General features: G+C 37.2%; 1 protein-coding gene across 6 annotated transcripts in view; it reads left to right on the forward strand.

Annotated features, from left to right (window-relative positions):
- Positions 1–19,127, forward strand: part of rabgef1 (RAB guanine nucleotide exchange factor (GEF) 1) — a 92,725-nt gene that overhangs the window by 64,457 nt on the left and 9,141 nt on the right. For all 6 annotated transcript variants that reach the window (XM_039756557.1, XM_039756559.1, XM_039756560.1 and 3 more), the window contains 5 exons: positions 3,581–3,747; positions 5,606–5,687; positions 10,817–10,949; positions 17,004–17,095; positions 17,699–17,955. In XM_039756557.1, the coding sequence (XP_039612491.1) occupies positions 3,581–3,747; positions 5,606–5,687; positions 10,817–10,949; positions 17,004–17,095; positions 17,699–17,955 (731 nt within the window). The remainder of the gene's footprint in view (positions 1–3,580; positions 3,748–5,605; positions 5,688–10,816; positions 10,950–17,003; positions 17,096–17,698; positions 17,956–19,127) is intronic.

The following is a 19,127-nucleotide window of genomic DNA, read 5'->3' on the forward strand; positions in this document are numbered from 1 at the left end:
TCGCGTCTCTGCCGCTCGCATTGAGAAGAAGGAGATGCGGAAGAATCAGCTGCTGGCTTGCTGCTGCCGAGCTGCGTGTTCTGCTTGTCGCACTGCGGGTTGGTCATTTAAAAGTCTGTACACCAGCTGTCCTTTTGTCTCACTGCCTTGTTTCACAGGACGTTAAAGTGTCTTCCGAGAAGATCACATCTTGACCCAAGATTTTTTTATTATAATAGAGAGATTATACATTTGACTGGACAGCATTTCTTATTAAATCCTAAGGTCATATATGAACCTTCATGAATCTGGCAAGAAACTGAGCCAAACAAGATAATTTTTTTGTGTTTTCTAAATGCATTTAGTCAATCATGTCCTGTGAAGTAAATAACATTTGTGCCCTTTTTACATCCTCAACCTGAGCCATTGATAATTTACAGTGTGATCACCCGATCAGACTGTTTTAACGTATCTATAGCTTATAGCTAGTTAAAAACTAAATTGACACTTTATTAATATGTTTCTGTTACTGGATTGCAAACTGCCCATTCCTTTCTGCATGGTTATGATACTGAGCCCACAAAGGAGTAGCATTTTGTTAAATTTGTTTCTACCCAGTGCTGCTGGTATAACAATAACACAGGTATTTTTACTTCAATAAAATAAATATTAATAATAAGTTACTTGTTACTTTAAAAAGTAATCTAACTACTTAACACACATTACTTTTAATACTTTACCCTCAAGAATGTAAAGGTAAACCTGTATACTGTACTGCTATGTCTCCCGCAGTGCTAGAATATAAATTACCGATGTTACCGCTATATGTACTGTAATTCATGCAAGTGCGTTTTCAGTGCCAGAAGCCTTAGACAGTGCAGCTCGTTTCGGCTGCATCTTGGGGCTTTAACCCTTAAACTGCCACATATTTGAGTGTTAATGCATCCCTGGACGCCAAATACTTTTTTGCTGCACTTTAAGTAAACGTCACAATTAACAAAGAAAAAGTGAAATTTTAATGGAACACATTTTTTTTTCATGCAAAGAGCATCACAATTACTGCAACACTGATCATTTTACACACTGCTAATGAACTGTGAAAACTGTTTAAAAAACTACTGGAACAATATGTACAAAGTGCAACTGACGCCATGGATGAAACTCAGTAAATCACTGAGACAGCTGCGCTTAAACTGACTGCACGCAAGCACACAGAGGTAAGCGCCGATGCTTGCAGGCTAGTCTAGTGCAGCTGCTCAATCCCAGGGACAGTGAGGCTGCAGTACTGCAGGGTGTCATGCTTGGTTCACAGAAACACAGGAGATTGTAGAGACAGGAACTTTATTCACTTCAACACTTCAAAGAAACATGTCTCTTTCAGAAATAAAACGAGCTCAGTATGCAGTTAGTTATCGATTAAATAATATACAAACATCATAGCGGAGCACAACCCCCAACAGGTGCAGAGAATGTCTGGGGGAGGAGAGAGAAACAAAGCAATCAGCCAAAAAGGACAGCTGCACTTCAGGCTTTTAAGTAAACAGAAAACACAAGAACACTCAGCTGGAGATGTATCACAGTCAATCAGCAGCAAGGAGAAATGAATAACGCTGTAGCGGTCCGGTGCTGCTAAGATTCACACCGTCGAGAAGACGGTGATTTATTTATTTTTATGGTGGAGATTCCAGGGATGCACCCAGCCTTGACCCAACCCACACGCACTCACAAACAGACAAAAACGAAGCTAACCGGTAATCAAACAGCAAAAAAAGAATGTAATGAAAACAACAATACCACCCCTGTTCCCCTTACAGCGATTACACTTTAAATACAACAAACCACAAACAAAAAACACACATGAAAAAGTTCATGAAAAAACGGCAACGGATGAAATGTAATGATGAAAATAGATAGTCCAGACATCCGCACGTTGAATGGGAATGTACAGATAGTCCTACCGGTAGTTCCTGAAATGGTGAAGATGGGTGAACGGGTTCAGAAGCGTTCCTTTCTTTGCAGGTTGGCCATGAATCCACTTGCAGTCCTCCTGCAGTACACAGGCAGGTGGCAGACAATCCAGACGCACAAAACGATCCAGGACAAAATGAATAAGTACAGCTAACCTAACAGAAGTCAGATAGACAGGAACTTGAAACACAAATTACAAAAACTTTATTTTTGCTTTTGGTCACGGGCCCCTTTTTTAAAAGTCGCACTGACATCCTTTGACCTTAACATCCCCAGCACCTTCAGCAGAAGACCAATCAGAGCCACTGCAGGGACTGCTGGGATTTGCAGTTTCAAATTCTATTGGCTACTTTCACCATACCAAGCCATGTTTTCCACTACAGTTGCTTCCTGTTCTCTCTACAATGCAGTATTGCCACAATAAAAGCCATAAAAATCGAGGAGGATATTTTCAGTTTCCGCTAACAAATATTAGATAGGTTTTAAGGAAAAATCTGCGAATGACTGAGGCCGCAAACTCTGAACCGCAACTTCATGGGAGTCTACTGTAATGGAATCCTCACCAATTACTGAGGACAAATACCCACTCACTAATTCTAGTTTGCTTTAATTATGTCACTTAACCTAATGTACATATTGATGGGGGATGAAACTGGAGCACCCACAGAAAAATCCACAATTTAGGAACTCCACACAGACATCAGCCATGCCAGGAATCAAACTTAGGTCCCTGTGCTTACTGTTGTGCCACCATCCTACCATATTTGTAAACCGTGATGATTGCAAAAATATCTTAAACAATATTATGTAAGCATAGGCCTAAAATATAGCATATTAAGCGCCAGTGCCTGTGCATTCACTAGATGTAAAGCTAGAATTTCGATGCAAATAAACAAACAATATTGAATATTGTGAGATGTTACATATGCTAGGAGAATGAATTTTGTTGGTTATCCTTACACAGAGGTACAGTGGTGCAGGAGTTACCATTGCTGGCTTATAAATTCTACTTTCTGGATTTGAACCAGTGTGTGGAGTATACATGTTCTCCCCGTGTCTGTGGGTTTTTCATCTCGGTTCTCTGTTTTTACTCTGATTCTATATTGTCTTGGTTATAGATGTGTGTCAGAATGGTTCATGCTGTTATCCATCTATAAATGGGTCATACAGCAGACTGTTGCTTTGTCCAAAGCAGTTTTATGTCTTCTAGCCAATGCCAAGATTGTATTAAGTGGCATTGTGAAAGTTATGTTTCTTTATCTTTATAGGCAGTGACATGTAGCCATTTGCTATATTGCAAACTTAATTTAAGTTTGTATACAGACATGTAAGAATTATTTGTTTGAAATATTTAAATTGAGGCTTTTAATGGAAAACTACCAATAGAATTTTCTGAGGAGGCAAATGTTATCTTTAAAATTAAATTCTATACATTTTTAAGTGTATGAGAAATTGCCAATAAAAGGAACTGGCTTACTGATGCCTTACTATCTCTTCAAAATCTCAGTTTATTCTTATGTAAAAACAGAAAGTGTTAATTAAACTACTGGTTAATTTAACTTTCTGTTACTGTTCATGTATGAGACAATGTTTAACAATGATGCTTAATTTTTTTTTTTCTTTGTGTGTTTAGAGACCCAGGAGGCAAAAGCGCCAAGTCCATCTATCAGTCGACAGTCCAGTGTGGAAACAGACAAGGTTTCTCGTGACTTTATTGACTTCCTGAAAAACCTGCAAAAGCCTGGCCGGGACATACATAAGCAGTGTCGTATTTTCCTTGAAACAATGGCTAATAAGAAGGTGACTACTACAACATTGTTTTTGCAAGTTTCTGTTTGTCTGTAGCTCTGTCTTTAGGATGGACAGCCTTATATTTGTAACGATTGTTTATCTGCTAGGTGGATCTCCTGTATGAAGATTTACAAATTTGACTTTTTTTATCATTTATTCTCATTCTGCTTCTTTTATCAAAAGAGTATACAGATAGTTTGATAGCATTATTTAGAGAAATGGCTTTGAGAATATATTTAAGTTATAACAAATCCACTTAGTTCAGTTCAAGGTTACATGGGCTCCAGTTTCATCAGCATCAGGCATAAGTCAGAAACTCTGTGTGTGTATAACTGATATTCTCAAATAGACAAATTCAAGGATGTCCTATAAAAAAAACATCTGATAAAGTGCAAGCATTAGAAAGATACAATGAGCTAAATAGCTTTTGACATTGAGGATTCTATGTAATCAATACAGTGCCATTAAATGTGTTAACTCAAGCCCTATCAGCAATAATGAGTAAATTATTTTCTTGAAAGCATTTTCATAAATCTTAAATGCATACAGGGAACTCAGTTTTCACTGGAGTCATAACTGTATAGTATTTTTAGGCTGTGAATGTTTGACCTATTCTAAAAAAAATGTTAATTCATCCATTTCCAGTATTGGAGCATTTTTACAATAATATATTTTATTTATATAGTACCTTTCCCATGCAAAAAAGGCATTTATTTTGCATTTCAATGTAAGATTCGGCATAAAGATGCTACAATTATATGTCCAAGTGGGATGTCATGCAGATAGGTTCTCTTTATTAGCTGGATTCTGGTCACAGGCAAATTGTACCTTTAGCTGCTGTGGTAATTATGGACATTTGGATAGCAGCCAGAACCTATTTACTTGTGTGGAAATCTGTTTTAACCCTTGTGGTCATGCATCTAAAATTATTTAAACTGTTGGGCATAAGTTATTTATTTTCATTACAGTTAGTATAAGCATGGATTTTTCAAAGAATCTTCCTATAGAGCATCAACAAAACATAAAATTTAGCTTCTTCTTACCCTTTAAAGATAAAATATATTTAACAAATGAATTACTATTTTAGTAAAGATTTAAAGAGAAGGCATAAACCTTGAGTAAAGTGGCACAAGGTGCTGTTTATGCAGTAATTCTTAATCATTTTTTATCTATACTGGTTGTTTGTTATAAAATGCTCAATGAATACCAATATTGCCTATTTAAAAAGTTTCCAACAATGCTGGTGTCTAAGTAATATATTAGAGTGGGGCCTATTACTGCAGTGGCCAAGCTTCGAGAATTTCATATTCATACTCTGAAAAATTATATTATTTTATATATTATTGTGGACTGCCGGGATCCTTGCCTTGCTGGGATGCCTCCACGCTGGAAGGACTAGGGGAGCAAGCATGGTCAGAGCATTACTTGCCCTGGGTTGCAGTGGATCCGGGGGTGCCACCAGGGGTGCTGCAGCTGCTGCTGCTGAGCCCTGGAGAGCAGCTCTTCCACCACACCTGGAAGTGCTGCCAGAAATAGGTCATCAAACACCTGGAGCACTTCCGGGTGCTTTATATATGGGACCTGCAGGCACTACTTGGTGAGCCAGAGTCTGGAGGAGGAAGACGAAGCTTGCTGAGGAGGAGGAGGAGAAATAGAAAAGACAGAGAGAAAAAAGGAAGAAGAAAAAATCAAACAAAGTAAATAGGGTGTTTGTGTTTGATGGGACACTGAAATTATAAATAAATCACGTGTGCATGGACTTGTGCCTCCTGCGTCTGATTATGTCGGATTATAGCGCTGTCTATCGGCCATAATATGTTATATATATGCACTTCCTCTAACCATTATTTTACTGTTTGGTTTGCAGGAAGTGAGTGCAGAAGAGCAATCTGAGTATGTACAAGATTTCTATCAGAATGTGGCAGAGAAGCTTCAGGTGCATTTTAAAGGTAAAATGGCTAAGGCCAAAATATACATGAGTGAATGAGGCTTAGTTGATGGAAAACATTCAAGTAATAATATATACAAGACAAAATGCACTGAAAATGTTGTTCATATCTAGATTGTAATGTAAGATGCAATGACTCTCCTGCACATACCATTTTAGGTTTCTTCACAGGACAAAATAAAGCTGTTTTGTGTAGCAGGATGGAGCTGCTTTTGTATTTTTTTTCTGAACCTCTTTCATACTCTTGAGTCTTTCCTCTTACTATCCCTCTGTTGTTCATTACATTGTTCTTGTCCTTCTCATGCATTACTGAGAAAGGAACAGATGACAGAAATTATCTTATTTATGGCTGGGAATTCTGGGAACATGAATTTATTATGAGCATTGTCACTTGCAAAATATATTAATTAAATATCTGTGTCTCTCCTGCCCCCTTACATACTGCTAAAGCAAATTAAGACATATAGCCAAGAATAAAATGTGCAGTATAACCTTGTTACAATGAAGCCATGGTAGAACCCAAGCCATTTTGCATTAAAACATAGTGTTGTGTTCTAACATTATTTTAATCCCCAGAGATGTTACCATTTCCAAAAATTGATCATTGGAAAACTAATTTTACAAGAATAAAGTTCTTTGATTTCAAAAACAGAGCTTTTGCCTACAGCTTTCGAACATGCTTTCAGATCTTTTATGTACTAATCTCTACTTGTTTAATGATGTTTATTAGATAGAATGACATTGCTAAAAATCAATTGGCTGTTGAAAAATCTCTAGGGCATTTATCTTTACTATTTATTTATTAGCTGTCCCTTCTATTTCATTATGGGCTTCAGTTAGCTAATCATCATCATCATCAGATGAGCAGCAAATGTGCATTTTAATACTAATAAAAACAGTAAATCAATAATTCACTCAGAATTATTGCATTGAGGCAGATAAACCAAGATCCTGTCAGTTTTTTAAGGCTAACAGATACAAGACTTCCTTCATCTCTAATCCTTAAGTGGTACTGTTTGCATAATTGGAACATTTTTGAGATGAAAATAGATATATTTGTACCCAGTGAGAAACAGAAATTTACAGAAGCTCAAAAATACTTATATATATTTTTTTAAAATATATACAGTAGCATGCAAAAGTATTCAATCTTCTTGAAAGTCATCATAATTTTGTGCATGACAAAAGATTTGTACACACATTTATTAACTCTTATGCTGTACCTGTACATTTAAAGAGGAATTGTGTAATTCACTGTATATTCTGGCTTGGATATTTTAGGGAATTGCTGCTGTCAATAACATGGCTGTAGGTGGAAGTATGATGAAGTCAGTCCTGCTCAGATTGTAGGTTTATATTTAAAGTCGTTAGCGGGCCCAGCCTGTAGTGTCCATAAATGGAACATGCTGATAGATGTTTCTTTCCATGTTGCCAGAATTCATAATGATTTATCATTAAGAAATTGAAAATTGAGTTAACCATTTCCATTGGTGACTTGGCTAAGATGATGTAACTCATCTCCTTGTACAGTAACTGTGATGAATTCAGACCATGTTTAATGTCTAGATGAAACATTTAGTTTAAATTGTACTGCGCTTCCTTTTTCACTATTGTACATTCATATAAATCTCCAGTGCCCCTTGAGCCTCTTCAGTTCAACCTGATAAAACCCATCCAGCATTAGAATAGCATCTGAAATAAGAGGCATAAGCCTGTTTTCCACAGTACCCAAAATGTCATAATACCTCAACTCACCATAACTTGCTATGAGATGTACAAGTTCATAGAAATTATATAAAAGCAATCAAACATTTCTCCTTATATGGAGTTAGGCCAGGTCTAAATCCTTTCCACCCCACTTGTATCCCTGCTCTGGATCTTTGCCTCTTCCTTCCCCGGATGAGTTTATAACTTTGATCTTTTCTCAAGTTGATGAACTCCTCTTCGGAAGAGCAGCTTCTCCAATAGGGTGTAACAGAGCTCTTTTAGCTGCAGGGATCACAGTGCTACCTGGTGAATACGGGAAAATGTAAATATTTCCCACTTTATGTTCCTCAAATTCTGTGATAGAAGTGTTGTAGAAAATTACCATAGTTAAATAGTATATGCAGTTATTTAGCAGAAAAAGTTCATGTAACATATTTTATATCATTTTTAATATTTCTTGCTTCACAAAAAATTTATAACTATATAATAATAGTATTGTGAATTTCCCCTTGGGATTAATAAAGTATCTATCTATCTGTCTATCTAAAGACAACTGAAAAAATGGTGTACAATAATCTGAAAGCAAATTACATAAAAATGTGTGGTCTGCTGTATGTGTTATTCATTTACTCAAGTAATATGAGTTGTCTGTGTCTATATAAAGAACAGCACTTTAAAATGGCAAAATAATAGAGGTTTCCCCACCCAAATATCTGAGTGCATTCATCATCCAGTTAACTTCTTTTTACGTTTTTGTGAAAGTTGTGAGCTCTTAATTTATTTTGCTGGTTTTTTTTGGGATCTTGTTAAAGTATACAGCACAGTATATTCTTATCATTCTTTGCAAAATCCCTGCTGTTAATGCTGCCCGCTTAGAGGAAAGCATATAATTCTTACCTGATACTGTACCTGTAACGGCACATACTTTATTGCAGTCCTCACACTGACCCTGATTTTGTTCCATTGTACTGTAGATTAGGTCTGCTATCCCCATTGTTATACAGGTTTTTTTTTTTTTGTCCTGATTTCCTTGGATTCCTTCTCCAACCAAAAGATGTTAGGTTATTATTTGGCAGCCATTGGCTTATCTGTTGCTATGTAAGTGCATCTTTTAATTGGACCAACATTACGCAGTTTAATGAAATGGATAATAGAGTGGATTTTTTTGTGCAGTTTACTTGTTTCTTCAATTAGTATTGAATCAATGGTAAATTTCAACAAGGAAGGATTCCTCATCTTTGTGGCAGCAGGGTTGGAAGACTCTTCCTCTTTTTCAGGCCATAACCTTTTGGGATGGATGGATTCCACTCAAGATCTTAAATCTTGTAATTGATTACAATTGCCCCTTTAGATCTGCAAATTTGACGTTTGGGTTTCTGTTATTTGTGAGTTGGCCATGAACAATTAAATGGGAATATTTTTAGAGCTTAATGAAAGATTGCAGAAACTTTCAGATGATATGTAAACCACAAATATATAAATAATGGTGGAAAATATTTATATCATGTAAAATCATTGTCAAATCAAAATATTACTTATTTAATATTCATTAGTATGGGTGCATGCCATCTATCCATCCATCCTCTTCCGCTTATCCGTGGTCAGGTCGCAGGGGTAGCAGCTTAAACAGAGAGGCCCAGACTTCCCTCTCCTTGGCCACTTCTTCCAGCTCTTCCGGGAGAATCCCAAGGCATTCCCAGGCCAGCCGGGAGACATAGTCCCTCCAGCGTGTCCTGGGTCTTTCCCGGGGCCTCCTCCCGGTTGGACGTGCCCGGAACACCTCACCAGGGAGGCGTCCAGGAGGCATCCTGATCAGATGCCCGAGCCACCTCATCTGACTCCTAGGTGCATGCCGTATCGTTAATTTAATTTATTTATGCGGCACAGTGGCAGTGCTGCTTCCTCAAAGTATCGAGACTGGGGTTCACATCCTGTGTGAAAATTGCACGTCCTTCCTGTGTCTGCGTGGGTTTGCTCCGGGTACTCCAGTTTCCTCCCACAGTGCAAAGACAAACAGATTGGGGGGACTATTGACACTAAATTGGCCATGCTTTGTGTGTTTGTGTGTGTGTGTGTGTGTGTCTTCACTCTGCAATGGGCTATCATCCTGTCCAGGGATTGTTCCTGCTTTTTGCCCTATGTTTGCTGGGTTAGGCTCCAGCTCCTCCAAACCCAGATTGGGATTAAGCAGGCTTAGAAAATGGTATGGTTTTAATAGTTAATTTTTGATAAAAATGCACTGTGGAATCTATTCCAGCTGCCTTCCACCTTCACTGCTCTGTTAGTTATTCTGCAGATCCAGACATCTCCTAGTTAGTTTGCACTTAGCGCTTGCTCTCGCGCTCTCTATCTCTCTCTGATCTAATGGAAACCATCATGGAGTTTTCTTGGCTCTGGCTGTTCTTAAGCTCTTGCTTACTTCTCAATTTCCTTTTGCCAATTTCTTTTTCTAATTTCATACCTGCCCATCTCCTTTTTATTAGTACTGACAAACCCAGCTTGTGTTATGCATTTGCCACGCCACTAAATGGCAATCAGCTCATTAAAGCAAGTGCATGTGTGCATCGGCAACAGTGAACTAGCACAGTAAGTATAGAAAAAAAAATTAAACTAAACCACAAAAATATCCTGCTAAGACACACCCCAACACAGTTGGTTGAGTATTATTCAATTAATTGTACTTTCGAGGGATCTTCCACCTTTCACCATTGTGAATTTGTTATCGAAATTGAAATGAATACAAAGGTATCCAGTTATTAATGGATATAAGTAAGGTATCATAACATTTTTCTATTCTGATGTATTCAGTTGGTTTGTAAGATATTTCATGTTTAGACAATATATTAATTTACTGATGGGATAATTTACCATTCATTGATACTTATTATTACCATAATGCCATTTAAATATAAATAATTATAGCATACCCTTGTGGAGGCAAACAACTAGCTCAGTGTTGAGCAGAGATGTCTTTATTCAAAATAACATGTACAGGAGAAGTGGACATCAAGAGATTCTAATAGTTACAAGCTTTTATTGCCATTAGTTCATGTCTACATTTTTTTTGTTTTTTACATTGTCAGAATTTTTACCAGACTTTTTTTTCAAACAGATGAATCATCTAGCTCAACAAATTAATTTTCTTTAGTGTTATTTGTGAAGAATGTCAAGCTACCTATTATCATACTTCTAGTAACTGTTATTTCTGCAGACTCTGGGGAAACTTTGTAGTGTTTAAGTGAAACATAAATGTAGTTTTTGTGTGACTATTTCATAATCAATCAAGAACATTAGCATTGCTTCGTAATTTCTGGTGTGACTCTTCATACCTTTAATACAGAAACAATTTGCCTTGTGAGTACTAAGCGTGTTTTGGAACACTTTTTGTAACCTTTTTGTTTTTTAAAAAAAACGTTATTCCAGGTTCTTCAGAACGTGTGGAACGGGTTATGGATCAAGTTGAAAAATACATCATGACACGTCTGTACAAAAGTGTGTTCTGCCCTGAAACCACAGATGATGAAAAGAAAGATCTGGCAGTGCAGAAACGCATCAGGTAACGTTTTTTTGAGAGAGTGGGTACAAATTAAGGGTATGAAAATAACTTTTTATTCATGAGTACTGCAGATGAAACAGAACTTACTTGTGATACTGGAAATCACATTGAACAAAGAATAAGTCAAGAGAGCAATCTTTTAACGTGTTGTCCATAATGACACCATAGTGTTTTTGCTGTCATCCTCCCATGCTTTTCAACCCATTCATTATCTCAACCCTCAACTGTAATTACTTAATTAGCTGTTTGGAATACCTTACTTACCTGACCACAGTGTAAAATGTCACACTTGGCACATAGAAGCCATTCTGAAGCCTTTGACTCCACCAAAGAAGTCCTCAAAGCCTTGGATGGCAGAGAGTCAGACTTTTATCTCTGGGAGATGATGAACAATCTGCTTAACACCAATATCCAAGCTCAATTTACAGACCAGGGAGGCACGGTGGCACAGTGGTATTGCTCTTGCTACACAGGAAGGATAACAGGGTGTCCCGGGTCTTCCGTGTGTGGAGTTGGCATGTTCTCCCCATATCTGTGTGGGTTTAGGTGAATTGGCAATCCTAAATTGGCCCTAGTGTGTGGCTGGTGTGTGTGTGTTTTCTCCTTGTCCCTTGCATCCCTGTTCAGCACTAAATGGGTTAGAATATGACTGACTGGCTGACTTTACAGACCAGTGAGCCATAAGGTCCAGTATGAAGTCCAGGCAAACCCAGATGAAAAAAGAGGTGCACTCTTCACTCCAGTGTCTCTTTACATGACAATAAATTTGGAACACCACCAGATGGAGATTGCTATACTTAAAACTAACATACTATGAAGATTATAGGCACCATAAGAATTACGAAATTGTAAAACTGCCTAGAAATACTGAGAAAGGTGTTGTAATTACTCTTCTGTAGAAACCCTAACCAAGATGGTTTCCAGCATTAAGTGGAACTACTTTTGCAACTGAAAGACTTAATAGAATCTCCTCAGCATGTGCATTCTCATTTTCAGTTCTAAAGATATGTGGATTTGTATGTAAAATCTAGAGATAGCCTATGATTTTTTTTCTAAATGTGCAGCTCTAAGAAGAGAGGAATATTACTTCTTACTCCCCACATGTTACAAACTAAAATACTGGTTGCGTAGTCTGATCAACTAGATAGTTTCTGTTAACATGTTAACCAAGATGTATGATGTATTGCCCAACACAGTATCTCATCAAGCTTTCTGACATAAGTAACAACACTCTGTGATCGTGTTCCTCATTTGAATCACTCGCTATGCAGATTTTCCTTTAATCTGAATTTGGTTGATTCCTTCCAATTGTTTAACCCCTTTACCAAGTTTTTTTTTTTTTTTTTTGGCCTTGTCATTGCCCTTATTCTGGGGCTGACTATATTTTTATTTTTCATTCACTGGTTACGAACCTCTCTAATAGAAGTCACTCTTTGATCACCACTGTGCGATATGTTGCTTTAACCTGCCCATGCTTAATTTATCAGTAGGTGCCTTCCTGCTGGCAATTTAATTCCTGCTAACTTAAGGATAAAGCAGTCTTCGTAACGCTGTTTACTGTGTTTAAGGAGTTTATAGCCATAAATTAAAAAATCTGTTGGAATCCCTTTGGATGTAGATAAGGTTGGCTGTGAAAGGAATCATATATGCTTTTATAGCTAGATAAGCAACTGGCTTTATGGGTAAATGCAGGCAATATATAAGAACTTAGAGTCCCGTCTCTTGTCTTTGGAAAAAGTGTACCATTGTGTGGTTTCCCTAGAGTATTAATTGATGCTATCTAATGCAAGGTCTGAGTTAAATGCAGCTGCTTTTAAAAACAAACACTGAAATTGAGATCCACTTCACGAGGATTCCATAGCATGTCTCCAGTTAACTATTAGCATTAAAAGTTGAGAAGATGTGAAGTGTGCATGTCCATTCCAGCTATTAAAAATATAATGGACATTTTTACTAACAATGCTCTTCTGATTAATAATAATTTTTTGGAGTTCAACACTTTACTTTTTTCATAAAATTCTAATACTTCCATATTGAACTTCATTTCTTTTTTTGGTTAACAATTGTAGATTCTAAAAGAACCTGTTGATTCAATGTGCCCAAAGAAGTCCAGTGGGGTGAACAGTTTGCCCCTGAGCTATTTGGAAGCAGTTGATACCACCACACTTGCAAATGATGAACTCCTCTGTCTCTTCCTCCAAATTAAACCCTGCTATACTCGCTTACCATTATCACAGTCTTTTTGCAGTGTGACAAAGATTGAGTAGATTTTTCTAACTTTCACCTTAATACATTGTAATATATTCTCACGCAAAATTGCTGCAAAACGTTTAGTTAGACATCTACAATAGATAATATTGAAGCTAATTCATCCTAAGCTAATTCCTTCATTTCTCTCCTTCTCAGTCTGCATGCAGGTAATGTCTCACTCACTCTGTCTCTGGGGGTACTTTAGCCAAACCGTTTTGATATATTCTTACAGGGCTGGGGTGGGTATAGGGCAGTTTTTTTTGCTAGTTTTAATTAATTCCTAAAATGATTATGGAATCCTAGATCTATTTTGGATTTGATATTTGAATGATAATAAAGATTTGATCACAAAAAAAACAAGTTAATTCTCAAAACTAATGGCAATAAATAGCTAATAAAGAGATAATCAGTGTAAAATCTTAATCCATGAAAACACAATGTAAAATTGGTAATTTGCAGTGTTTATTAGCTCTTGTATCCTATTATTAGTTGTATGTATCAGAATCTGTAACTAATCGATTTAAATACTGAAATAACCAGTTACAACCAAACTCATTAACAGCAAGATAAGCTCAGGTGACTAGAGTGGTTTCAAAAACAATATAAATCAATACATTCTAATAAGTATATGTAGTGGGACAATGGCACAGTAGATTAGCATTTCTGTCTCCCAGCCAGTCTTTGAAAGATACACTTGTTCTCCTCATATCTCTATGGGTGTTGTCCATGTACAATATTTTTTCTGCACATATCGGGACAATTCAGTATATATGACAATCCATATGAATTGTTTAATTATAGGTGACTTTTAAACATGTTCAGAAACAACTGAATATGTGTTCCATACAGGCAATGAATTTAAATATACCCAAAGTACATTCTAACAAATAAATAGTTGAACCCTAAAATACAGGCATGCTGGAAATCAGCTGTCACAAACTCGACTCAGAGTCATTGAAAGGTTCGGGGCAGCCACCTTTGTAATTGGTTTTCTGGCTGCAGAGTCGCAAAATTGTATACAAAGTCCAAAACAGAACTGAGGGAACAGGGAAAAGGTGCAGGCTTTTAAAGAAGAAGACAGGAAATGAGATCAAAGGGGTCGGGCTCATGAAGGGCTTCAGCCATAGGTTCGACCCAGACATGACGTCACAGGGGCCAGAGCCAGAAAGGACTCCTTCCATAGGCTCAGTCCCGTAAGTGACGTCAAGAGGTCCAGGTGGAATCTCCCGTGAATGGTCTGCAGGCAAGGGAGAAAAAGAGTTAGTGCACTCTGCCACATCCCGGTATGACTCGGAACTGTGTTCCAGTGTTTCCTAATGCAAATGGTTATGCAATGTGACATGGACTCCTACTGATATCAGATGGCAAATCCAGTGAAGCAGTGTGCTGATGCTCCTTCAGTGGGGTTATGGCCAGTAATTTATATATTCATTTAAAGTGTGGATTGTACAATTTTTTTCTGTTTAGCAAGCAGGCTATTTTTGTAATAGAAAAAATTATAAATGCAGTTCATGTTTACAGAACACATGTTATTTGTCAATATATTGTGTATGAGCAGGTTTATGTATATATTTAGCTTTTTAGTTTTAGTATGTAAAAAGTTATGCTGATATTTAACTTAATAACAATAATGTATTTTTATACGACATCAATCTAGGCAGTGAGTGGGGAAAAACAATTCTATATTTAAGGACTATACTCTTAATTATATATCTATCTTATATAAGTGTGCATTATTTATTTTTGTATACTATTTATTCATTATTATTGTAATTAATTTTTAATTTGTTTTTCTTTGCTTATAACTCTTTGACATCTTCTAAAGCACTTTAAACTTCATCCTTTGTATGAAAACGTGCTATAGAAATAAATGTTGTTATTGCTGTAAGTGGTTTGGTTAGACTGATTATATACGGTGGGTACGGAAAGTATTCAGACCCCCTTCAATTTTTCACTCTTTGTTATATTGCAGCCATTTGCTAAAATTATTTAAGTTATTTTTTTCCCTCATTAATGTACACACAGCACCTCATATTGACAGACAAAAAAAAGAATTTTTGAAATTGTTGCAGATTTATTAAAAAAGAAAAACTGAAATATCACATGGTCCTAAGTATTCAGACCCTTTGCTCAGTATTTAGTAGAAGAACCCTTTTGAGCTAATACAGCCATGAGTCTTCTTGGGAAAGATGCCACAAGTTTTTCACACCTGGATTTGGGGATCCTCTGCCATTCCTCCTTGCAGATCCTCTCCAGTTCTGTCAGGTTGGATGAGTAGCGTTGAGTGGACAGCCATTTTAGGTCTCTCCAGAGATGCTCAATTGGGTTTAAGTCAGGGCTCTGGCTGGGCCATTCAAGAGCAGTCACAGAGTTGTTGTGAAGCCACTCCTTCGTTATTTTAGCTGTGTGCTTAGGGTCATTGTCTTGTTGGAAGGTAAACCTTCAGCCCAGTCTGAGGTCCTTAGCACTCTGGAGAAGGTTTTTGTCCAGGATATCCCTATACTTGTCCGCATTCATCTTTAACTCGATTGCAACCAGTCGTCCTGTCCCTGCAGCTGAAAAACACCCCCACAGCATGATGCTGCCACCGTCATGCTTCACTGTGGGGACTGTATTGGACAAGTGATGAGCAGTGCCTGGTTGTCTCCACACATACCGCTTAGAATTAAGGCCAAAATGTTCCATCTTGGAGTTTGCTAAAAGACACCTGAAGGACTCTGAGATGGTGAGAAATAAGATACTCTGGTCTGATGAGACCAATATAGAACTTTTTGGCCTTAATTCTAAGCGGTATGTGTGGAGACAACCAGGCACTGCTCATCACTTGACAAATACAGTCCCCACAGTGAAGCATGGCGGTGGCAGCATCATGCTGTGGGGGCGTTTTTCAGCTGCAGGGACAGGACGACTGGTTGCAATTGAGGGAAAGATGAATGCGGACAAGTACAGGGATACCCAGGAAAAAAACTTTCTCCAGAGTGCTAAGGACCTCAGACTGGGCTGAAGGTTTACCTTCCAACAAAACAATGACCCTAAGCACACAGCTAAAATAACAAAGGAGTGGCTTCACAACAACTCTGTGACTGTTCTTGAATGGCCCAGCCAGAGCCCTGACTTAAACCCAATTGAGCATCTCTGGAGAGACCTAAAATGGCTGTCCACCAACGTTTACCATCCAACCTGACAGAACTGGAGAGGATCTGCAAGGAGGAATGGCAGAGGATCCCCAAATCCAGGTGTGAAAAACTTGTTGCATCTTTCCCAAGAAGACTCATGGCTGTATTAGCTCAAAAGGGTGCTTCTACTAAATACTGAGCCAAGGGTCTGAATACTTAGGACCATGTGATATTTCAGTTTTTCTTTTTTAATAAATCTGCAACAATTTCAAAAATTCTTTTTTTTGTCTGTCAATATGGGATGCTGTGTGTACAGTAATGAGGAAAAAAATTAATTTAAATGATTTTAGCAAATGGCTGCATTATAACAAAGAGTGAAAAATTGAAGGGGGTCTGAATACTTTCCGTACCCACTGTATTTGAAGAATATTTTTACATCCTCAGACTCTGTTGTTAGAAGGAGCTACTCATCCACTCTAAATTGTTTTTCTTGTTATGGTTATTCCATTTGCAAATTATATTTTTAGCACTGTTATTTCATTTGGAGAGGTTTATTCCTGTCCTCCTTTTATAATCAATTTGACATACAGTGTATCAGATTACTGTCTTTTCTAAACTGCAGAAATAGGGACTGTTTTAAATGAATGTTCCAATTTGTATACCTGTCCCATACCCCACTTCCAAACAGGGCTCTGCACTGGGTTACGCTGCAGATGTTGTGTGTGCCAGTCAATGAAGATATTCCTGAAGTATCAGATATTTTGGTGAAGGCTATTACAGGTAAATAAACTTAAATCTGAGTTTTACCTTCGCAGACAAGCTTTGTCCACAATCAGGATTTATATATACATTCAAGGTTTTAAAGGAACCATTTATGTGTTCTACCTTTCTGACAAAGAGAGAGCCATGTAGCATAATGTACTTGATGAGAATTTTTATATTGCCTGATCTTCTATCATTTCTTATGAAATATTCCTGTTTTGTCAATGAGGCCTTTTTTCTAAAATATTCATATACTGAAGACACTTTGCTTTATTCATAAAATATCATTGTCAAATTACACTTTTTATTTGCAGGAAAAAAAAAATCCAGTTTTAAATTTATTTTTACACTTTGTCTAAATCTGTCCTGGATCATAATTATTTGCTATTAGAGGGACTATATTTCTTTTCAGTTATTGTCCATACCTGGTGTGTTTCCTTGCATTTAAAATGCAATGTAGTTTTTACATCTTTTGTAAATAACTCTGTGCAAGTTTACATTGTGATAATCATCTCCCTTTTTGTTTAAAACAGTATTTTGCCTCTGTCATCTGAAATTTAGAATTAACATCTCTTTAATAACTATACATGTTTGAAGTGCCTTTTTATTGGTGCATTACAGATATAATTGAGATGGACTCGAAGCGTGTGCCCAGAGACAAGCTGGCCTGCATCACAAAGTGCAGCAAGCACATCTTCAATGCCATCAAGATCACAAAGAAGGAACCCGCCTCAGCCGATGACTTTCTACCAACCCTTATCTATATAGTGCTGAAGGCAAACCCTCCTCGCCTGCAGTCCAACATTCAATATATCACAAGATTTTGCAACCCAAGTCGACTCATGACAGGAGAAGATGGTTACTACTTCACAAACCTGGTAAGCATTTGTGACCTCTAGTGGTAGACTGGCCATTTAAAGTCATTGGAAAGATAAAAAAATCTGCTCTCCTCTGCAGACAATGAGAAACCATTTTTTGCCAGAGGGCCCCAGCCTCTTTACCAAGCCATGGGGGCTCTCTGACAAACTACAGCAGACATCTTAAAAGCCACTGGCCTCAGGATATAAACACAGCCTTAATAAATCGAATGCTGAAAAAAAAATTCATTCTGTTGGAACATAAGTGGGGAAAATGTTTTAGCTGAAGCATCATATGGTCTTTTTATAAACTAAATGACACTAATGCCTCACCATTTGTTGGACACTGTTCCCTACTTAATTAATAGATAAAGTGTAGTTCATTATGGAGATCAGAGATCAGAATGGAGATCGTATATCCTGTGATCAGAGTTTACAGTAAATAACAAAAGCATCTTTTGTGTTGTCTGTTTACTTTATAGACATTTTCTTTTGTTCATTTGGATATAAAATTCAGGCAACTCAGCAGAATACTTGTCCCTTTAGGACAGAGTTGTATTGCAGATCAATACATTTCACCAACAGTTCCTGTATTTCTCTCCCATAATTGAATAAAGAAAAGCACACTAGCATCTCCAGTGAACTTTCAAAATGAGAAAATCAATGGGGATATTCCCTGTGCACGTCAATGCTAAAGCTTACCAACAGACTTGTTTTAGTGCTGCCAGTGTAAGAAAATGAATAAAGGATTTATTCATAATAATTGCCTTAAAAATCAAAGGATAATTCTGTTTGTGTTAGAATATTGCTTATGTGCATCCTTTCTTTGAAAAGTTACATTAAGTACTTGTGTGCTAGGTCTTCCAATCGTAGAAATCAACTTACTCAGATAGTTACAAAAAAGACAGAATTATGATTGCTATTCATGCTTGCTAAAATACATTTCCCAAAATTAGTTTTCATGATCAGCAACAGACAGACTCCTTAAAGACACTTCATGGTCAATTCATCTTACTCTTATAAAGTTTACGTGTCCTGTTAGTACTCAGACGTCACGATTATGCTGTAAAGCATGCCAAGCCTGCTGGTGGATAATACAGTGAGGCAATATTAGCACTGAATCCAGGTTGATTCTCTTTTTCTAAAACACAGTGTTTTTCCTTTAATGGTTTGATAACAGTGTGTGATGACAT

This window comes from Polypterus senegalus, chromosome 6, assembly GCF_016835505.1.
Source record: "Polypterus senegalus isolate Bchr_013 chromosome 6, ASM1683550v1, whole genome shotgun sequence".
In the NCBI taxonomy this organism is placed as follows: domain Eukaryota; kingdom Metazoa; phylum Chordata; class Cladistia; order Polypteriformes; family Polypteridae; genus Polypterus; species Polypterus senegalus.